At 35.5% G+C, this 24,233-nt stretch overlaps 3 protein-coding genes across 3 annotated transcripts in view; 1 reads left to right on the top strand and 2 right to left on the bottom strand.

The window, feature by feature from the left end:
* LOC110798542 (elongation factor G-2, mitochondrial) overlaps nt 1–10,119 on the bottom strand; it is a 28,991-nt gene extending 18,872 nt beyond the window's left edge. Inside the window, exons 1-4 of the mRNA XM_022003727.2 lie at nt 9,641–10,119; nt 6,733–6,954; nt 439–560; nt 209–359 (exon numbers count right to left, since the gene is read on the bottom strand). Of these exons, the coding sequence (XP_021859419.1) occupies nt 209–359; nt 439–560; nt 6,733–6,954; nt 9,641–10,039 (894 nt within the window). The 5' untranslated portion in view covers nt 10,040–10,119. The remainder of the gene's footprint in view (nt 1–208; nt 360–438; nt 561–6,732; nt 6,955–9,640) is intronic.
* A 590-nt stretch (nt 10,120–10,709) lies between these two features.
* LOC130467971 (uncharacterized) lies at nt 10,710–16,957 on the top strand. The gene is made up of 3 exons (XM_056837195.1): nt 10,710–11,593; nt 12,253–12,420; nt 16,489–16,957. The coding sequence occupies exons 1-2, from the start codon at nt 11,288–11,290 to the stop codon at nt 12,412–12,414; spliced, it is 468 nt and encodes a 155-aa protein (XP_056693173.1). The 5' UTR covers nt 10,710–11,287; the 3' UTR covers nt 12,415–12,420; nt 16,489–16,957.
* Nucleotides 14,948–16,594, bottom strand: LOC110799795 (uncharacterized). The gene has a single exon (XM_056836163.1). It carries the CDS (start codon nt 16,592–16,594, stop codon nt 14,948–14,950), a length of 1,647 nt encoding a protein of 548 aa, XP_056692141.1.
* Nucleotides 16,958–24,233: the final 7,276 nt, after the last annotated feature.

Genomic DNA, 24,233 nt, shown 5'->3' with positions numbered 1-24,233 from the left:
AACAAAGGATCCTGAGATTTGTTAAAAGCTTTCTGCTGTTGCCTAAGAGAGCTTTACAACAATCTTGACATGGCACATATGCATAGTACAACAACTTTAGTTGAGATCTACACGTACGTAGAACATCAAAATGCTAATGAGATCATTCATACTTAAACTACTTTACAGTTTGCACCTAGTTCATTAGAATTTAATATCACCAACTAACCTCAAGATCCGAAGATGATATGGGTTCATCAGCCAGAAACAACTCGGCCAATTTATCATCAACTTCAGAGACTGTCTCTATTAGCTCATGCCGCTTTTCCGCCACTAAAGCTTCCATATCCGCAGGAACTTCCGCAGTGACAACTTTTTCCCTGAAAAATTAAACATTGATTATATAACAAGTCTATATATTGCAATGTCACAAGCAGTGTAAAAGCACAACATGCACACCCATTTGATCCTTCGAAAAGATAAGTCTTTAATTGCACTAGATCCACTAAACCCTGAAAATGTTCTTCAAGACCGATTGGTACTTGCACAGCAGCACTGTGATGCCGAAGCTTTGACCTAGCCTGTGAAGGGGGAAATACATCAACAACAAGCCCATCATGCAAGCTCTCAATCTCAGATAACAATAAAGGACAAACTAGAACATTAATACAGCAAAACAAATCCTGCTAATCTGTTTTTTTAAGTACTGAAGACATGCGAGTATCAAAAAGACGCCAAGGGGGTGTCACCCGTACACAAAAGGAGGGCTTAAGCCAAATATCTCAACCCCTTAAAAAAATTATACACTTCCTCCGTTCTAATAATATTGCACCATGCTAACTTTTACACTTTCCAACACACAAATTTAACAATTAATATCTCAAATTGTGCATAACTAAAAATTATAAAAGGTTGAAATTTAGAAAGTTGATAACTCAAATTGTACATATATATATATATATATATATAGAGGAAAGCTCTCGTGAGAACACTTCCTTACGGTGAGAACACTTTTTAATAATGACATTTTTGTAATTATTATTAACAAATACACCCGATTTTTATTTTCACGGCATTTATTTTTCATTTCAGATTCAGTTTCAGATTCCACTCTCTCTCCAATTCTCTCGCCGTCGGTCTCCACCAACGCTCGCCGGTCGCCACCAACGCTCGCCGGTCGCTGCTCTCGGTAGTGGTTGTGGTTCAAACGCAAATCGGCATTTGAACAACGGTCACCGGTCGTTCGTAGCCACCACAATCTGGCCGCCGCTTCTCGCCTCTCTCCACCGCCTCTGTTCTCCTTTCGCCGCCGCCGGTCACAACAATTAAATCGCCGCCGGTCGCAGCGCTGTTGTTTGAAATCGAAATCGCTGGTGGTCGAAATCGCCGCCGGTTTCCTGCACCGCTGCTCATCTCTCGCCGCAGCTCGCCACTCGCCGCCGCTATTATCCGGTAAGAACTTTTGCGTCCTCCGATTCCTCACTCAACACTACTCAATTCGCAATCAATTTCAATTAGAGATTTTCAATCGATTTTTCGAAATCGATTTTTCAATCGACATCTCAATTGATTGTTAGGAGGTTTCAAAATCGAATTTTAATCGGCATTCTCAATCGATTTTCCAATTCTGAATTCAACAATTAAAATCGATTTCAATCGATTTCTCAATTCCAAAAATTAAAATCGAGTTCAATTTGGTGGCTGCAAAATATATCTGTGGTTGTGGTGATGTGCTTGTGATTTCTGGTGGAGAGAGACTAAGAGGCGACGGTGGAGATGGACCGAATTAATTCAAGAGGATAGATTTTAAAGATTTTGGTTGATTTTAATTTTGTAATATCTTCTTAGATTTGTTTCAAATGTATTATTCCGAATTTTGATTTTAGTTATCAATTTTGTAATTTCAATAACTTATTTTAGTGATTTATGTGGTTAATTTACTTTTTCAATTCGCATTATAATTTGATTGAATCTCTTGATAATTAACTTGTACCGCTTTTATTGTGCTAGGAAAGCATATAATAAATTTAGAACATGTTTGAATAAATTTAGAACATGCTTGAATAAATTTAGAACATGGTTGAACAAATTTAGAACATCGTGAATAAATTTAGAACATGCTTGAATAAATTTAGAACATGCTTGAATAAATTTAGAACATGAGCTTAAAAATTTAGAACATGATTGAATAATTTTAGAACATGAGCTTACAAATTTAGAACATGGTTGAACAAATTTAGAACATGGTTGGACAAATTTAGAACATCGTTGAATAAATTTAGAACATGCTTGAATAAATTTAGAACATGAGCTTACAAATTTAGAACATGGTTGAACAAATTTAGAACATCGTTGAATAAATTTAGAACATGCTTGAATAAATTTAGAACATGCTTGAATAAATTTAGAACATGAGCTTACAAATTTAGAACATGGTTGAATAATTTTAGAACATGCTTGAATTAATCTAGAACATGAGGTTAAAAATTTAGAACATGGTTGAATAAAATTAAAACATGCTTGAATAAATTTAGAACATGGCTGAACCAATTTAGAACATTGTTAAATAAGTTTAGAACATGGTTGAATAAATTTAGAACATCATTTTGAAAATTTAGAACATCGTTGAATAAATTTAGAACATGCTTGAATAAATTTAGAACATGCTTGAATAAATTTAGAACATGCTTAAATAAATTTAGAACATGAGCTTACAAATTTAGAACATGGTTGAATAAAATTAAAACATGCTTGAATAAATTTAGAACATGGCTGAACCAATTTAGAATATAGTTAAATAAGTTTAGAACATGGTTGAATAAATTTAGAACATGAGTTTGAAAATTTAGAACATTGTTGAACAAATATAGAACATAGAGAGTGTAAAAGTGTTCTCACCATAAGAAGTGTTCTCACATAAGGAGGTGTTCTCACCGGATCCCTCCCCTATATATATATATATATATATATATATATATATATATATATATATATATATATATATATATATATATATATATATATTGGGTCGGGATCCAGTGAGAAGTACACTAAACGTGAGAAGCGTGAGAAATACATGTTGGAAATCCTAGTGAGTACAAAAGAAAATGAGTGGGAAATGGGAACATGTGGGAATATGAAAAGTCCCACATGGAAAAAACACAAACTACATTTACTGTTTATATTTAGGGACTTGAGGGAATCATTTGTTTAAGAAAGCATGAGAGTGGCATGGGTGGACACACAACACACACGCGCGCGGGCCGGGCCATGGGTCGTGGGCCTTGGTACTTGGTGAATGCGGTTCGCGGACGTGGGTGGTTTTGTGGGCCGGGATATTCTTTTTGGTCAGCAGTGGGTTTAATTAATTCTAACGGGCAAAAAGAATTAATCAACCACTAATTTCGTAACTGTCCCATTAATCCCCACTTATTGCCGGTTAATCACCCAGTAAGTGTGGTAACCACCCACTATTCCACTACTAGTCGTTTATGGCTGTTACAATTTTCCCTATAAATTGATCTCTTCCGTTTTTCCAAATACATTCACAGAAATCGTTTCAAGCATTCTCTCTCAAATTCTCAAACACTATTCTGTTCTTCTGGGCAAGTATTCTAGTCTCCAACCGAGGCTTGTGAGTGCACACAAACCTTGGTGTCGTGTTAACCCTGGAGGGCAACCGCAAGTGTTCTACTGCGTCGAAGGTAGCGCAGAATTGTCATTTAGAGCAGTGGTTCGGCCACGGCGCGACAAAGTGTTCAGTTCGTGCATACGCATTATCCAGTTAAGTTGTTCCAATTATTTATTTAGCTAACAATACAGGTACATCAAGTTATTAATACAAGTACATCGACTTTGTCTTGCAAACACAATGAACATCTATGATCTATCACAGGTACATCGACTAAAACAAAAGGAAAACAGAGACATAGCTTTTCTTTTCTTCTTTATCGACGCATTTCAACTCCTCAAGAATCAATATGACATTTTCATTCAAAAATTAATAATTGAAATTATGCCTTAGGGCAACCTCTGCTTTTCAAACAATCAGTCTGCTTGGCCATATTTTATCTGTTTTGTCAACCTGTTTCTTTCTCTTTCTTCTTCTCTTTTCTATCATTAAAATTATCGCCTCCATTAAAACTTGCAAGTTCATTTTCATCGAGAAGTCCATCTTCCCTCTCCACAAGTAGTACATATATTCTTTACAACCAAGTGAACAACCAAATTCCTAACAGCAGTCAATGGAAATATCCTCCTGAGATTTAGATGGGCCAGATCCTGTCTACGCCCCTCCCCCCAACAAACACACACACACAGAAGAAAATAAAAACTTAAACCTTTCCTCACTCTCTTGGAAGCAGTACTGCTGAAACAAAAACATGTATCATGAGAACAAAGATGCTATAACCTACCTCATTCCGTTCAACCAAGGGGAAAATATTAGAAGAAATCAATGGGGCTTCCACGTTTTGGAATAGGCATGAGATTGCATAAATTGGCCTTGGCATCCAAGGTAACAAATCTGAAAGTGTTTAGGATGCTCAGTGCCGAAGTTAGCATGAACATTATCATAGGCGAGTTCTAGTCTGACACTCAATTTGTTCGAGATCTGGACGAATTTCTCAAAATTCAGATTCTTTCATCATTTGGTTGGACCGAATAAGAATGTCCCTTGTAACATTCTTTTAGCTAGACAAAACCAAAGTGTTGTTTTACTTAAGAAATTTTCAAATGTGTTTTGCCGTTATTTTTCATCAATGGTTTATATTTTAAGGATATACATATATTTGGATTCAAGAGAGTCTAGAGTCAAGACTAAATCCAAAAGGAATTATTTTTTCTTACCTAGTTTCCTTTTTTGCAATTAGTACCTTCGCTATAAAGGGGGTCTAGTACTCATCAAAATTCAGCCCTTAACGAGTGAAACTAATTATTGACTCAAACATGTGTTCTTGAAATTTACTCTGTCTTTACATTTGTTGGAGGATCACAGGATCAAATTCATTTATACAAGTTGGTGATTTCAACCCCAAATTTCTTGTCCACCCTCCCTAACACATTAACCCTTGATGCTTACTCATCACTTAACAAGCTTACCTCGTGTAAATCTCACTGCTTATATCATTTGCTCAAAAGTCAAATCGGGACGGATTTGTGGTCGGCAATAGCATAAAGTGCCGAAATCCCATGACAAATATGATGGGCATAATGGTGCTCAACATGACGGCAAATGGCCTACAAATGTGACAGTAACAGTAGCATACATCACATGACAAAGTAAAGTCCAGCTCTCTTCTTCACCTTACAAGAATAGCTTATTCTTTAATTAGTAAAGTTTAAGTCCAGAAAAGAATAAATCAGTATAGGTCGAGTGACGAAAGCTAAAAACACCTGAACCTCTCGACTCTGGTGACACATGACATATCTACTGTCCCAGACTCCCAAGTAACTGCCATCATCTTTTTGTCTAATAATATTGTTCTCTCACTAGCGCACACACCCAAAAAAAAGAGGCAAAAAAACTTCTCTGAAAAGTTAAAGTATTGTTGATGCATTAAATGTAGGCTATTTAGCGTTTTCCCTTCTCTTCTTTTGATGGTTCTAAAAATGAAATAGTGCAGCTAGCCTAAAAGCTATGTTACATGGATTCTTCTTTTATGTTGAATACCTGCATCGGATCCTTGTCACTCGAGGGTATGGACACTTCTACACTTTATTTTGGATCATGCAATTTTCTTACAAAATAGCCGTGTCGGACTTGGACATGTAACTATGTCCGATATGGGTATCCGAGTCCGGGTGAGATAGCTTAAAATACAACAATATAAGACCTTTTTGGTCTCGAGCAAGTAGAACCACCACCTGTCAAAATATCAAAACATGCTATGGAAGACTACCCAAGACTTATCAAGTATAATGTTGGACCACATACATTATTACTATGGCAATTTTTCTATTAACCGAGGCATATTTAGCGTTTTCCCTCTTCACAAAAGTCTTTTGTCTCCTTCTAAATTCCAAATCCTATATGACAGGCCAAAAAGGTCCATTAACCAATATATACATGTATGGCAAAGGTATCAGCACTACAATCTGCTAAAAAGCACGGAAAGCAAATAAGGGCAATCACATAGTTGAGTGAAGCGCGCAATGAAAGAGGCCAGGATTTTATGCCTATAAATTCCAATTCTAAGTAGGCAGTAGCAAATGGTTTTTTCTAGTTTTTATAACAATATCTTCTGATATGCTGCAAGGCAATACGGGATGACGCAGAAGTTTATCTTCTCTGTATATGAAGTTCAAATCAGATAAACACTTCCCAAAGGAGAATCTCTACAAGATTATTGAAGAGCATCCCCAGCACCCTACAGCAGTGCAGCCTACAGTCAACTATTACCCTCTTCAATCCATACTATTTGTCTGCATGACTAAATGTTAATATTCAATATCTTCTATCAACTAAATTGTTGATGCATTCCTACTTGTCAATTTACAATACCAGCTATATTAGCTGTTGGCTTAGCATATTAATAAAAATTACTAACAGCTTCTAATATGTGCGAACAGTGTAACCTTAATAGACGCTTAAAAATGAAGGGAGTAACAGAATCATTGAATGTAAAAATTTGAGGCAATTCAGTAGCATGAACTCTAAGAAGCCTATCGCAAACAAAGAGTACCCACATCATAGTAGCAATGGACAACAGATGAAAGACAACTGTACCTCAAATGATGAGACATATAACATACCTGGTTGAGAACCTTCCATGGATCAGCTCCCATTCGGTCCAATTTGTTGATGAATGCAACCCTCGGAACTTCATACCTCCTCATTTGCCGATCAACAGTTATTGATTGGCTCTGGACACCACCAACACTACAAAGGACGAGAATGGCACCATCAAGAACACGCAAGGCGCGCTCTACTTCAATGGTAAAGTCCACATGACCAGGAGTATCAATGATATTGACCTGTGATATAAAGTTTTAAATGTAGGAAAAGAGGACTACTCTCAACAAACTGTGATAAATACAACGACATCTAAGATTCACGTAACACAAATAATTAACATCGTGAAGTTAAGTGGGAGTTGCCATAAGAATCATATAAATTTTCAACTTAAAAGCTAAAAGATATCAAAGACGACTAACATCAGAATTCAACTCCAGAATGCAACCTATCACAAAGACAAGGCTTGAATTTGTGAGCAAAGGGAAACTGCCTTAAATTTTCATGTGGAAATATATAATCATAGTAAACACATTTCCAATCAGATCCAGTTGATCAAAGATGCATTTATAGTGTCATAAAACCACTCAAGGAACGTTTGCTTTGTAATTTGAAAAGCAGCTCCTTTCCTTTTTTTCCACCAAGTAATTGGTCAATGGCTTGTCACACCCGTTACAAGACTAAAATCCATAAATCTAACCAGTTATTTCAATGATAGGTCCCATTTACCATCCAATAGTGGAGGAGGCTACTACCTACGGACGTACACTAGGATCTAGTTGAACAGATGGAGCCCCATGATGCCTTCATACAGTCAATAATTGAGAAGTTTATGAATATATCTTTCCCTTTTCATGCACCAATAGTTACATATAAGTATCTCATACCCTAAGTATAAATTTGCATGTTATAACATTAAGAAAAAAAGTCAAAAAGATCCTTCCATCCCCAAGGGCACCTATATATCTACCATGAATCAACTTATGTAAACCTGGATTCTTCAGAATCAAACATAACCCATTGGAAGAAGACAATGATCTTAGTATAACATTTTTAGTCCCAGGTATATCTAAAACCCAAAAGAACCATGCATCTACTCATCTAACGGCAAAGTCACAAGGAAAATATCAACGAAAGAAGAATAAAACATTCTCTCTCCCCCTTTCTCACTTTTACCACAAGTGTAACTCAGCAGTACTATGGATACACAAATCAGGAGCCGAACATTCAAACAACTACTGTACAAAATTTTGTTGTTTTCTCTCCATTGTGAAAAAAGAACTCAATTTCTTAGATAACTTGGAACACATTTTTTAGGGAGAAAGGACCACTTCAAGCCTCCATAGAAGTCATATGTTTACTCACTTCAAATAGGCTAATCTTTAAGACAATTAGCATATAAAAAGGGGAAACGTTAGTTGGAACTCGGGAGAATAGGGAAATAGTACAGGAATGATATCAAGCATAGGTGATAATAAAAGTGATGGTGTTATTGGTGTTGGAAGTATGTCGTTCAATCAATGTGCATTATACTCTAAACAATAGTTAATAGGATAAGTCACAGATTGACGGTTAATATAATTGGGCTTGCAGCTTAATATTAACTAATCATATAGGGTCGCACGCGTAAGTACAGATTGAACCAAATAAGTGCATGGGCCAAGCTTGGAAGCGAAGCTATGCTACGCGCCACAACACAAGGGCAAAGCAAGAGTGACAAGCCATATTAGTACAGATGTGTTTTACTTAACCTATGCCTTTCCTAAATCGGACAAGGATAGGTTGTTAGGTAAACCTAAAAAGATCCTTGACTATGTAGTTAGGCTTCATGTATTTATGATAATTGTTGAACATTATAATCATCCAATTGTACTTGGTGATGTAAGCTATCACCTATCATCGTGGTTTGGTCGTGCGGTTTGCTGACCATGTTCTCAATCGTAACCCGACGGAGTCAGCTATTTCAACCTATGGAACAGCCAAATTTTAACCCACTATACAATACAAGAGCACAAAAAGTTCACATTTTTTTTCTTTTTCCTTTATTTGAAGGTTGCCTTTGCCTACATCCAGAGTTGGGAATGAGATCACCCGCACTTCCGGAAGCTCACTGGCTCCTATTTCGGTAAGCTCGTAATTCCAGAAATTAATGATGACAAACTTAACCCACTTCACAAAACAACTAAAGGTTTCACGGTTAGGGATGTTCATCGGTCCAAACCCGGAACGGACCGGACCGACCCGAACCGGACCGAAGACCGAATTTTGATAATTCAAGACCCGAAGACCGGACCGATTATGCTTGGACCGAACCCGGACCAGACCGAAAAAATCGGTCCAAAACCCGGACCGGACCGGTTTGGACCGGTTGTAGACCTATTTCTATATATTTTTTATTTTTTCTAAAAATTATGGTAAAAAAGAAAAAAATATATATAAAAAGCCAATTGTTTAAGGCCTTTTTCGGAAGCTAAAATAAAATATATAACAATATAGTAATATTTACAACATATTAAAGGAGAGAGTTACATTTTTAAATAGAATATATTTTATTTTTTTAAGGAAAAATCGGTCCGGTCCAAAATCGGGTTTTTGACCGGACCGGACCGGACCAGACCGAAGACCGAAAATTGATATTTCTTGACCCGAAGACCGGACCGATTGCCTTAGGTCCGGTCCGGTCCGGTCTGGGTCGGTCTGGTCCGGTCAATTTTTCGGTACGGACCAATTTTTGCACACCCCTATTCACGGTTATTTCTTTCTCTTGATCAGAAATGGCATTTCATTAACAAATCACATAGACTTTCCCAAACGAATCAAATCAAATTGCAACATAAAACTATATCGCATCTCTACTAAATACTTCATTGATCTCAACCTATAGCAAAAAATGAAAAAACATAATCGGATTGTACAATTCATGAATACCTGATACCCCTTCCAGCTACAGTAAGTAGCAGCAGACTGAATGGTAATCCCCTTTTCTCTCTCCAAATCCATGGAATCCATCTTCGCACCAACGCCATCTCTTCCTCTAACCTCGTGGATCTCGTGAATTCGTCCAGTGTAAAACAGAACTCGCTCAGTCAACGTCGTCTTCCCCGAATCAATATGAGCAGAAATTCCGATGTTTCGGACCTTCTGTAATGAATCCTGCAATTGAGTGCCTTTGTCTTCTTTGACACGGGCAGCGCTTCCGGTGGAGAACAACCGGAAATGACGGTGGAGGAGGAAGGGAGACGCCGGAGATTGAGTTGGGAGTGAGGGGGATGAAGTGAAGAGCGTGTAGAGAAGGCGAGAAGCTGAGGATCTTGCTGATCTCGCCATTTCTAATGGAGCTTTCTGAGCTTTGAGGTTAAGTTAAACCCCTCTAGCTTTTGATAAACCCTACTGAGGTTTTTCCTCCTATTGATTTTTATTTACACTAATATAAACGTGGTCCACGCTAACTAAGCATGGACTAGCGCAACATAAATACGGAGTAATTGTAATGCGACAGTTATTTCATAATTTTAAATAGTAATTATTTAGATGGTTCTATGATAAGCCCCATATCATATATAGAAGGATTACAAAAAATGATTGACAGTGTAAATCCATATGTTGCGATATTTCGGAATATTTGAACCATGTTGCGTGACCAATGTGAATATCGAGATTTGCAAATTAGGAGCATTCGTGCTAGAGAAGGTAGACAATATCTTCACACTGAGGGTGCGTTCTGTTCACCTTAAAAAAATAAGTTTCAGTTCCAATGAGTTCAGATAAATTCAGATAAGTTCCAATAAGTTTCAATAAGTTCAGATAAGTTCAGATAAGTCCCAATAAGTTCAGATAAGATCAGATAAGTTTCAATAAGTTCCAATAAGTTCCAATATTAATATTATTATTTATTATTTATTATTTATTATTTATTATTTATTATTCATTATTTATTATTTATTATTTATTATTTATTATTTATTATTTATTATTTATTATTTATTACTCCCTCCGTTTCTTTTTGTTGTATCCGTTTCCTTTTTAGTCGTTTCATAATGTTGTATCCACTTAGAATCTTTCCATTTTTGGACATACTTTTTTTCCTAAAATACCCTTATATTTCAATCTAATAACCAAAAAACCTAAAGAATCTACCCATATTCCCACCTAATTTTCCCCACCCATAATATTTTATTCATTTAACCCACCCACCTCCCTTATTAAATTAATAAAACCCTAACGTCACTCTCACCTCTCTCTCCTTATAACCCGTCCCTCTCACCCTCTCTCTCCTCATTCTCTTCGGATCCCTCTCTCCTCCTGTCTCCCTCTCTCTCCTCAAGAAATCTCTCTGTTTCTCTAAAAACCCTAACCTTCTCCGCCCCTGTTCTTCGTTTTTTTTGGTGAGATCTCTCAGATCTTTGGGGTTTTCGCTCAAAATTGTTCTCAAACTTTAACCGGAACGACATTCCGGTGAGATCCCCTCTAGTTTTGTCCCCTTTGTCGTCCCAAATCCCGGTTGGTAATCGATTCTCTGGTGAAATTTTTTTGGGGATAAAATCGGAGTTTTATTAGGGTTTTATTAATTTCTTAATGGGATCCTCTTCCTCCAAATATCTTCCGACTTATTCGGTTGGTACTTCTGGGCAACGAATTCCTGACTCAAACTGTGATTGGGGCTCGAAATGCATTTGTCCCAACAACGAGCACTCGTATTCTGGCGAGTATCTGAATAATTTGAGGTTGGCCCAGAAGGAGAACACGAGTACCCGAAATTATCTCAAAGCTTGGTTTGAGAAAATGGAAGTGGAGCCTGGTGAAGAGGTGGAGTCCAAATACGACGATCGAGTCCCCACACCAGCAGATCTGAGATTCTTTGGAGGAGACGAATCTGATGAGGTATATTTCCTTATTTTTGGGTTTTTTTCCTGATTTTTCGAGTTAATTAGGGTTTACTCTGTTTTTGGGATTTTTTGTGTTTCTTGGAGAAAATCTGTGATTTTTGGTTGAAACGTAGGTTTTCTAATAAAATTAGGGTTACTCTGCATGTTCTGATTTTTTGAGATTTTTTGTGAATTTTAATGAATTTTTTTCATTTGTTGATGATTTTTGTGAATTGTTTTAGATTTAACATTGGTTCATTTTTTGTGATCATGCATGTCCCATAAATGTTTGATTTTTGTGTTAAATGATGAAGTTTTCGAATTGCATGTCAGAGATTCGTTGATAATTTTTGTTAAATGATGAAGTTTTCTAATTGCATGTAAGAGATCCCTTGATTTATTTTGTTAAATGATAAATTTTCGAATTGCATGTCAGAGATCCCTTGATTTTTTTGGTTAAATGATGAAGTTCATGAATTGCATGTTAGAGATCCCTTGATTTTTCTCGATTTTTATGAGTTTATTTAAATTGCATGTTGAATACCATGAATGTTGGTCTGTTTTGGTTGATTTGGATGTTCAATTCCATGATTACTTTGATGATGTTGTTCTTTGATCTTGTTAAGTTGATGTGAAATATATTAAACATATTTTATGTCCCCTCTTTATTGCAAGGAACCCAATCACTCTGATTCATTCGACCTATACTATGTGGGTGAGTGTGAGAACACAACTGCTGGTCCAGAGGTTTCTGATGGGCAATGTTCGGTTTCGTCCCCAAACGTGAAGGAAGATGAAATAAAAAAAAAGCCACCTAAGGGTGTTGATGATGCTTAGAGATAAGTGTGTCTTCTATAAACCCTCTTTTAATTATATTTGGATTGCTGGTTAGCTGTGGAGACATAAGGTGGAGTAGCCAACAACTGTGATCTGTTGTTGGCAAGGGGTGTTGTTGTTTTGTTGATGATGTGATAGGGTTTGGAGTGTATTCATGTCCTCTATTATTGCCTTGTTGCTTGAAACATGTTGCCTTGTTGATTGATGAATGTTGCCTTGTTGATTGATGAATGTTGCCTTGTTGATTGATGAATGTTGCCTTGTGTGCTTGCTGATTTAATAATGTTGCCTGTTGAAACTGTCATATGTTTGCTGGTTGATTAGTGTTGCCTTGAGAGGGGTGAAAGCATATGGGATGGGTTTATGAATAAAATTTTAACATGTGATTGGAAAAAAACAGTTTCATTAAAGTCCCCTCTTATTGTTTGTCTTTCCTGAATGCTTGGTCTGTGATGTTAGGGTTTGAATGAGGTCTATGATGAGTCTTTCAGTGCTGAGAAACTATCCATGTTTCATAAACCACAGTGCGCCATTAGCATCCAGCCGTAGGCTGTATGAGGCTTTTGTGTGCTAATGGTTTGTGAACATGGTGTGGTTCAATGAAGCTTGGGGACATCTGAGACCAAATTTAACATGATGATGAGTCTTTCATATGCAGAGTCTTTCATATGCTGATGTGTTTTTTCAAGTTACATCGATGATGAGTCTTTCATATGCTGAGAAACAATTCAAGTTACCTACACTCACTCGTGCTGCCATTAGTATCAGTGATGATGCTTCTCAGGCGCTAAGTGTGTGTAGGTTGAATTTGTTTCAATGATGCTTGGGGACATCTGAGATGAATTTTGATGTCATGCATGTTTTACTTTTGTTAGTTAGGTGGTCCTTCAAAGGGGATTGACTTATTTTTAAATATCCAATGCGATAGTTCACAATTTGTCAATTCCCTTTGGAAGGACCACCATGACACTTAAACAACATGTTTGATTGTGGTGTTAATGATAATCAATGATGTTAAAGGTTGATATCCTGAGATTTATGTTTCAATACTTGTCCTTTAACTCCTTTTGTCTAATGGAGTGATTGTCATTTCACATGATCAGTAGTGAATATCAATCATTCCATTCGGCAAAAGGATGTTAAAGTTGAGAAAATATTGATACAATAGATCAATGATGCTATTCAACAACTCTGAGATTGGAACCCTAATGTTTGCTAATGTCCCATGTGTGAGTTTGATCATTGTGATCTGTGATGTAATTGTTGATTATCTTAGATTTTGGTTTCTAACATATTCCCTCGTCCCCTTTTACAAAAGGGGATAAATCAACCTAACTGAGATTGTTGTGCCTTGTCCATTGCTGCCTTGTTATTTGTTTTGAGTCATCTATGATGAGTTTTCATTTGCTGACACTCAAACCCTATATTCCATTAACACTCATGCGCCATTAGCATGAATAATGCTTCTCGGGAGCTAAGTGTTGGTGGATGGGGTTTGTGTGAGGGATGCTTGGGGACATTCTGAGATGGTTGTGTGTACTTGCTTCTATGTACTTGATGCCTTCTTCTTCATGCTTTGTTCAATGATGAATTGGTTTAAGCATATCGAATTTTACTTTTGTTGACGCATCGGTATCTAGGTGGTAAGATTTTCCATCTGAAAATGATGTGATATGCATTCTTTCCACTTAGATGCCGATGTGTTTAGAGAAGTGATTTTGCATATGACTTTCTAAGTATGTTGTAAGTAAATACCTTGCCTTTGCTGCCTTGCTCATGGCCTTGTTTTTTTGAGTTGTTCAATGATGAAATGATTTAGTAACTCGAATATTACATCTTTTGACGCATCGGTTTCAAAATGGGAATAAATTCCATCTGAAAATGATGTGATATTCATTCTTTCCATTTTGAAGCTGATGTGTTTAGAGTTGTGATTTTGCATGTCCTGAGTTTCCTACACTTTTAGTATCCTCTGTCAAATGGAGTGACTTTTCTATCCCATTTCTGTTTGTGTTAGTCATTCACTCCATTTGGGAGGAGGATATTAAAGTTTAGGATTCAATGATGATGAACACATACAAACTGAGAACAACATGTCCCCATGCTTTGCCTTGCCTTGAAAATGAATTCATGTGTTGCCTTGAAAACATAAAGTTGTCCCCTTAATGGTTTAAGGAATGGCTGACTCATTAAATTGGTGCATTGTTGCCTTATGATTTTGACTTATCCTGAAATCATATGTTAATATGCAATGTACATGTTCCCTTATGATTTTGAATAATCCTGAAATCATATGTTAATATGCAATGTACATGAATAACTACAAATATGTGAGTATGATGAACAAAAACTAAAGATTAACAACAACAAATTGATTCATTCATTCTTCCAGTTGATATGTTGCTTCCAAAATGTTTTAAATACATGTGATGCTTTCATTCAAGCTTACAAAAGTGACATTTTGTTTGCTCTTGTAATTTTTAAAACATGTTCCCAAAACACAAAAAGTAATCTCTCGTTCTTGCTCTATACTTCACTGATTTGCTCTCCATTCATCAACAAGTTGTTTGCATTCATTCACAGCCCACCTTGGGGCCTTAACTTGTTCTGGCAGATTCCCCTCATCTTCTAAAATCTTTTTCTTGTTGTGTGGGAGTTGGTAGTCATTGTCCCCCTTGTGTTTCAAAATTTCATTTCCAACATATTGAAGTGACATCCACACATTAGATAGAGTCTTTGCATGCAGTTCATTATATGCCTCAGTCACAGCACCACTTAAATCTTCAACTGTTTTAGGCATCTTTTTGTGCATTAGTGATTGAATTGACCTAAAGAACCCCAAGTCTAATATGTTACAATCTGGACTGTTTGCTGGCTGCTGAGTCAATATCAATGTGAAGCCATCTTGCTTGTAATGTTGCTGCCATTCTTGATCATTTTGCAAAATGTGTGCCTTTGCATTGTCTTGAATGATGTATATCACCCTTTCCCCCTCATGTGGTGGCCATTTCTCTTTAATTGCTGGGATTAGGTAGTTGATTAGCATGGCCCTAGTTGCAATCTGATTAACTGACTTGATTGGTTTAGTCTCAATTGTCCCCTTGACTCTATTTTTGGATGTTCTCTTTGCTGCCACTGCATCTGTGAATGGAAATATACCAAGTTTCCCATCCCACTCACACTGCCCATCTTGTCCCCACCTTGGCCTTGCTACTGCTGCCATAAACATGAACTTTGGAATCTTAGTTCTTGATTTTCCCTTCCTGTGTGGAAATGGTTCATTGTTTGCTAAATAAACTCTTTGACTTTTTTGTGTAAGATAGAACCATTTCTCATCGATGTGAATGAAATCATACATGCTGTAATATGTGGGATCATTTGGTATTGAGTAGTCCATTAAGAGACCAAGTACCCACTTCATCCTTGCCATCTTGCATTCTTCTGAAATGCCTGGATTCAATGGACTTGAATGTGGTTTTATCTGTTTTCTTTTCACCATTCTCCAAACTGTTGTGGGACTCAAATTGAGCATCCTTGCTAGATCAATAATGGTTGTTCTATCCCCCATGGCTATGGAGGCTATAGACTCATATGTTACTTGAATTCTCTTTCTCCCACAGTTGTGATATTTGCTATCATAGAAATACGAATCCATGGCTGCCTTATGTGCCAATGCTCTCTGCCATATTAGTCTAATTGTCTTCCTTGTGTAACCAAACTTTATAACAGCCTGCCTATTTGTCCCATGAATGAGTTCATCTGAATGCTTTTCTTTTCTTAAGAGAAGGAACAACAAGATTTCCAACCTTAATTCGTTGTTAATCCTTGGGGTTCTAGGCTTATGATGATTTTGCTCTGTTTCTGTTTGATGAATTGGAGATGGTGGGAACTCTTGTTGTGTTGGCATGTTCAAATCAAACAAAAATGGAACTGAGTGGTTATCTGATATACCTGATGTATGTTGTGGTCCCACTTCACATTCTTGTGCATATTCTTGTCCCACTTCATTCAGATCTGGCAATTGTTGATTTTGCTCAAAGTCCCCTATTTGATGAGCATTTACTTCACTTACAGCATTTTGGGTTGCTTCATCATCATCATAATCTGAATCAGAGTTCGTCCCGTCTCCTTCATCATCGGAAAAACCGAGGAACTCGTCCTCCTCTTGATCTGAAGCCATTAATGTCCCCTTGCTGATTAATTGTAGTGCATTTATTGCCTTTGGTTTTTTGTTCTTGTAACTGATATTAAAACAGTTGGAATTTATGAGGGTTTTTGGGTAGAAATTGTCCCCTATTTATAAAGGGTGGTAAATGTATAAAGTTTGGAGGGAAAAAGTTTGGAGGGAAAACTTTTTGGTAAATTTCTGTTTTTGGAGGGAAGTGTAAAAAGGGAAGTGGACTTTCCCAATTTGGGAAGTTTTCCCTCCGTTTTTTTCTGTTGCTGTAATCTCATTGGATGAAATAAATCCACCTCATGTACTTTGGTCCCCACTTCAATCAGATTTTTTCTGATTTTTGATTAATTAAATGAAAATATCCCCTTTCCCATAATTCTTTAATATTTTCTCTCTCCTTACTTTAATCTTTAAAAAAGAATCTCTTACACATTCTTACACACAATCATTTCTCTTACACCCAATCATTACACTTATACCCATACAAACCAAGATTCTATTTTTCTTAAAAACCCCCCAAGATTCCAAATGGATACAACATTTAGAAATGGAGGGAGTATTTATTATTTATTATTTATTATTTATTATTTATTATTTATTATTTATTATTTATTATTTATTTATTATTTATTATTTCTTATTTATTATTTATTATTTATTTATTATTTCTTATTTATTATTTATTATTTATTATTTATTATTTATTTTTTATTATTTATTATTTATTATTAATTATTAATTATTAATTATTAATTATTAATTATTAATTATTAATTATTAATTATTACTGATTAATTATTAATTATTAATTATTAATAATTAATTATTAATTATTAATTATTAATTATTAATTATTAATTATTAATTATTAATTATTAATTGTTAACTATTAATTATTAATTATTAATTATTAATTATTAATTATTAATTATTAATTATTAATTATTAATTTTTAATTATTAACTATTAATTATAAAGTATTAATTACTATTAATTATTAATTATTAATTATTTATTGTCAATTATTTATTATTAATTATTATTTTTTAATTTTTATTTTTTAATTTTAATTATTAATTATTATTTTTTTAATTATTATTTTTTAATTTTAATTATTAATTATTTTTTTTTAATTATTATTTTTTAATTATTAAATTTTTATTTTTATTTTTTAATTTTTAATTTTTTTAATTTTTAATTTTTTATTTTTTATTTTTTATTTTTAATTTTATTTTTTATTTTTTATTTTTTAATTTTTAATTTTTAATTATTAATTTTTAATTTTTAATTATTAATTTTTAATTATTAATTACTAATTATTAATTATTAATTATTAATTATTTATTATTACTTACTACCTCCGTTCCTAAAAGTTCTTTACGCTTTCCGTTTTAGTCCGTTCCTGAAAGTTCTTTACACTCCTACTTTATTCCATTTTTACTCCTATTTGGCCCACCATAAATTACCCACTCACAATACTTTAATATTAGTTTCCACCCACTCACATTGTTGGACAATTTATAGCCACTCATTTTTTATTTGTTACCCCATCATCACATGTTCACCAAAATTCCTTAATTACCGTGCAAATAGTAACCGTAAAGATCATTTAGGAACGGAGGTAGTATTACTTATTAATTATTAATTATTAATTAATAATTATTAATTATTAATTATTAATTATTAATTATTAATTATTAATTATTAATTATTAATTATTAATTATTAATTATTAATTATTATTTATTATTTATTAATTATTAATTATTAATTATTAATTATTAATTATTACTCCCTCCATTCCTTTTTGTTGTTCCCATTTCCTTTTTTGGCGTTTCTTTTTGTTGTTCCCCTACTGAATCTTTACTATTTTTGGCCATAGTTTTTTTACCAATTTACCCTAAGATTCCCCACTATTTACCAAAAATACCCTAAGATTCTACCCTTTCCCACCCACTTTTACCCCACCCACCTTATTTAATTATTTAACCTAACCCCACCCCCCTCCCTTTATAACCCGTCCCTTTCTCACTTTTCACTCTCATCCCTCATTCTGATTTCTCTCTCTCGCCTCTTCGGATCTCTCTCTCTCTCTTATTTCACTCTCTCTCTCTCTTAAAATCCCTCCCCTGTTCTTGAGAAAACCCTAGGTTTTCCGCCTCTGTTCTGGGTTTTCCTCTCCAAATCTCACAAATCTGAAACGTTTTCGCCGAAAAACTTTCATAAAAATTACTCGGATTCATTTTCCGATCAGATCCCCTCTATTTTTGTCCCCTTTTTTGTCCCTAATCGTCGCTGATCTTTGTTTTTCTGGTACGTTATGGGTTCTTCTTTGTCTAGAACTCGAGGTGATTCTGGGGTGGGAACTTCTGGTCAAAGAATCCCCGATTCCAACTATGATTGGGGATCCAAGTGCAACTGTCCCAATAACGAGCATTCCTACTCCGCCGAATATAAAAACAATCTGTATTTGGCCCAAAAAGAAAATACGAGTACTCGAAACTATTTGGAAGAATGGTTTCGGAAGAGAGAAGTGGAGCCAGGAGAGGAGGTTGAGTCAAAATATGACGATCGGAAACCCACTCCCTCAGATCTGCGTTTTTTCGGTGAAGGAGATTCCGATGAGGTATTACTTTTGATTTTTTGCGATTTATTTAGGGTTATTGATGTCGGTTTTATTAAAATGGTTTGATGATTGTTTGCATGTCTAAAAAAGTGGGATTTGATAAATGTTGGATTTATTTGGAGTATTGTTCATTAAACTCGGATTATTTATTGGATAAGTTGCTCTGATTTCCCATTGCATGTGTTAAAAATGCAGATCTGATTTTATTTCGAATTTTTTGGGAATTTTTTGGAGATTTGTTGGATTCAATCGGGCTTTTTATGTTATTCTTTGCTCTGTTTTCTCATTGCATGTTGTTAAAATTGAGTTCTGATTTTATTTTGTGCTCTGTTTTTTCATTGCATGTTGTTAAAATTGAGTTCTGATTTTATTTGGAGATATTTGGAAATTATTTGAAGAAAATCGGAATATTCATGTGTTTTGTTGATCTGTTTTCCCATTGCATGTGGTTAAAAATGGGATCTGGATGTATTTGGGATATTATTTGACATTTTTTGGGTAAAAATGGGATCTGGATGTATTCGGAAAATTAGTTGGATTTTAATGGAATTATTGTGTGATTTGCTCTCATTTATCTCATTGCATGTGGTAACCATGGTGATCTGAAATTATTTGGAACTTTATTTTGTGTTGTTTGATTAAATCTGATTTTAGTTCATGGTCCCCTGTTATTTTATGATGGCACTAATCATGTTGTTTGTCCCCTATTGATTGCAAGGAACCAAGTGGGTCTGATTCATTTGATCTGGTGTATGTTGGAGAGTGTGAAAATGAGAATGGTGATGCTGTTGGGTCTCCAGGGCAACTTTCATCTGGTTATCCCTCCTCAAAGAAAGGAGAAAAGGGGAAAAAATCGGCTTCAGCATCTGATGATGCTTAGATAAGTCTGTCTCCTTTCTCCCTTTTTTCATTTTATTGAATGATGGCTAGCTGTGGAGTCATAAGGTGGATGCCAACAACTGTGATATGTTGTTGGCCAGGGGTGATGTTGTTTGGATGATGATGTTGTGATTAGTTGTATGGATGTTGATGTTAGATAATGATGTTATGATATTGATATTGATAATGATGATTGGATGATGGTGTTTCCATATGGTTATGAAATTTTGTGGAATGTTGTCTGTGTGATGAACATGATTTGATGGCTTAATGTCCCCTGTTTTATTGTATGTTTTGTGTATGATAAATATGATGCTTTGGTGAGTATGAGATTTGATCAGTATAACTATGTTTTGGATTAGTAAAGGCATGAAATGAATATAATTTGGGGATAGGGTTTGAGTTATTTCAGTCCTCTCAGTGTGGCCTTGTGTTGAATGCTTAATGTCCAAGCATGTCCCTTTAGGATACAGTAATGTCCCTTTATTTATTGTGATCGATGATGAGTCTTTTTAATGCTGAGGAACAAGTCTTACTAACCACAAATGCTCGTGCTGCCATTAGTATCAGTAATGATATTTCTCGGGCGCTAAGTGTTTGTGGTTTGGAGTTGTTTTAATGATGCTTGGGGACATTCTGAGATCAATATTAGGAGGTTTGTGATCTTCAATGATGTGATTGTTGATATTCTGAGATCTTTGTTTTGATAATTGTCCTTTAACTTCTTTTGTCCAACGGAGCGAATGTCATTTCACACAATGAAATGTGAATATCAATCATTCCAATGGGCAGAAGAACGTTAAAGATATGATAGTATTGAAACTACTTGATCAATGATGTGTGTCAATATGTCTGAGAAATGAAACCCTACATGTTAATGATCTATTTAATGCTTCATGTCCCATGAATCAGTGGAGGTCTGTGATGAGTCTTTCATTTGATGAGGTTCAAACCCTATGTTTTGATCAGTTCATGGTGATCTGATGCATTGTTGATTGTTATTGTTATGCTTGATCTGTGATGAGTCTTTCATTTGCTGAGACTAAAACCCAATGTTCCAATAACACTTGTGCACCATTAGCATCATTGATGCTCTTCCGGAGCTAAGTGTTAGGGGATAGGGTTTGTGTCAATGATGCTTGGGGACATTCTGAGATCTTATGTCATGTTAGACAGGAGAGGCAATTCATGTCTTGCAAAACATGTATAATGTGTTTCTGATATTCAATGATGTTAGTGTTGATATTCTGTGATGTATGTGTTGATAACCTGAGATATTTGATTCTAAACATGTCCTTCATCACCAATTACCAAAGGGAATACAGATCATGTCACATCATTGATTGATCTAGTATCCCCTTTGGTGAATTGGTGGTGAGGTTGTAAATCATTTAGAAACAAATCTGTCAATGATGTAAAACAACTTAACTGAGATTCAATGATGTTGCCTTGTTCATTGCTTCCTTGTTTTTGCTGCTTTGTTCTTGTTTCCTTGTCCATTACATCTTTTGGCACATCGGCATCCAATTGGGAAGAATTTCCATCTGAAAATGATGTGATATGCATTCTTTCCATTTGGATGCCGATGTGTTTAGAGATGTGATGTGTTAAAGTTGTGTACTTATGCCTTGTGATCTGTGATGAGTCTTCATTTTATGAGTGTCAAACCCTATGTTTTTCAATCAAACTCATGCACCATTAGCATCCATGATGTTTTTCAGGAGCTAAGTTTAATTGGAAAGGGTTTGATTCAATGATTTTTGGGGACATTCTGAGATAATTATGATTCTTTGTTTATGTGAGGCATATTCCATGTGTTACCAATGATGAATTGATTGTTTTTGTCAAAATTACATCTTTTGACGCATCGGTTTCAAAATGGGAATAATTTCCATCTGAAAATGATGTAATATTATTATTTATTTCCATTTTGAAGCCGATGTGTTTAGAGTTGTGATATTGCAAATGCTGCCTTGTTCTTAATAACCCAATGCTGCCTTGTTTATAGTGTTGCCAATGCTGCCTTACCTCTTGTGCCTTGTTCTTTTTCTGCCAATGCTGCCTTGTTCTTGTTATGTACTTCTTCCTTGTTTATTGCCTTGCCTTGATTACTCTATATTGATGTGAATAAGAATGATGAAAAAAAACTTTACTAAACTTAAACATGAGATTCATTCATTGATGCTTCCAAAAGATATGCTTACAAAATGTTTTGCCTACATGTTATGCTTGCATTTAAGCTTACAAAAGTGACACATTGGTTTTACTTGTCAATTTAAAAACATGTCCCCAAAACACAAAAAGTTATCTAATTGTTTTCACTTTGCTTCACTGGTTTGCTTTCCATTCATCATAGAGTTGCATGCATTCATTAACTGCCCATATAGGTGCCTTGACTTGCTCTGGCAGTCTGCCTTCATCTTCTAAAATCTTCTTCTTGTTGTGTGGAAGTTGGTAATCATTGTTGCCTTTGTGTTTTAGAATCTCATTAGAAACAAACTGTAATGTCATCCACACATTAGACAATGTCTTAGGATGCAACTCATTAAAAGAATCATACACTGCTCCACTTAAGTCCTCCACAGTTTTAGGCATTTTCTTGTGCATAAGTGATTGTATTGACCTGAAAAATCCCAAGTCCAAGATGTTGTAATCTGGACTGTTTGCTGGCTGTTGAGTCAACACAAAAGTGAACCCATCTTGTTTGTAGTGTAGTTGCCATTCAGGATCATTTTGCAATATATGTGCCTTTGCATTATCTTGAATGATATAGATGACCTTTTCCCCTTCATGTGGTGGCCACTTAGCCTTGATTGCTGGAAGTAGCTTGTTGATCATCATTGCCCTTGTCTCTATTTGATTTACAGACTCCACTGGCTTTGTTTCAATGGTCCCCTTGAGTCTGTTTTTTGATGTCCTCTTGGCTGCAATTGCAATTGTGAATGGAAATATGCCTATTTTACCATCAAATTCACATTCCCCATTTTCACCCCACCTTGGTCTGGCTACTGCTGCCATGAACATGAATTTTGGTATCTTGGTTCTTGAACTTGCACTTCTGTGTGGATAGGGTTCATTGTTTGCAAGATAAACTCTCTGGTTTTTTTGAGTCAAATAAAACCACTTCTCATCAATATGAATGAAGTCATACATGCTGTAATATGTTGGTTCTTGTGGTATAGTGTAGTCCATTATCAGTCTGATTGCCCACCTTATCCTTGCCATTTTGCATGCTTCTGAAATGCCTGGATGCAAGGGACTTGAGTGTGGCTTTATAATTTTCCTCTTGATGAGCCTCCATACTGTTGTTGGTCCCAAATTCAGCATTCTTGCAAGATCTACGATGCATGTTCTGTCCCCCATGCCTATTTGTGTAATTGAGTCATAGGAGACTTGAACCTTTTTCCTTCCACATCTGTGATATTGGCTTTGCACAATATATGAATTCATTGCTGCCTTCTGTTTCTTTGCTTTGTCCCATATTTTGCCTATGGTTTTTCTGGTGTAACCATATTCTATGACTGCATCCCTTATTGCCCTATACAACAGAGTTTCTGAATCTAGAATTTTTCTATTCAGCAGGTACACCAAAATTTCAAGCCTCAATTCATTATTTATTCTAGGAGTCCTAGGCTTATGATGATCTGTTCTTTGTGTTGCTGTTTGATGATGAATTGGTGATGCATTATCTGATGGTGGTGGAAAGTTCAAATCAAAAAGAAATGGTACCTCTTGAAAGTTGGTAGTTTGCTGCTGCCCTTCCCCTTCCCCTTCTGGTACTTGCTGTACATATTCAGTGCTGTTTGGTACATCTTCATTAAACCCAATGTCCCCAAATTCAGCAGCAGTATTTTGAGAAGCTTGTACCAAGTCAGCAGCATCATCACCTTCCTCCGAGTCAGAATCGGAGTTAATGCCGTCGCCTTCATCATCAGAAAAACCGAGGAAATCGTCATCCTCTTGATCTGAAGCCATTAAGTCCCCTGTTTTTTTGTTCTTTAATGCTGAATTGAGGAAGAAATTTTGGTGTATTTATTGAACTTGGTTTTAGTCAGATTTTGTTCTTTTGTGGGAGAAAGTGACCGTATTTATAAAGGGCATTCACTTTTACAACCCTCAAAAATTTGGAGGGAAAAA

This window comes from Spinacia oleracea, chromosome 2 (assembly GCF_020520425.1).
Source record: "Spinacia oleracea cultivar Varoflay chromosome 2, BTI_SOV_V1, whole genome shotgun sequence".
Taxonomy (NCBI): Eukaryota; Viridiplantae; Streptophyta; class Magnoliopsida; order Caryophyllales; family Amaranthaceae; genus Spinacia; species Spinacia oleracea.
This window is presented reverse-complemented; position numbering and strand designations above follow the sequence as displayed.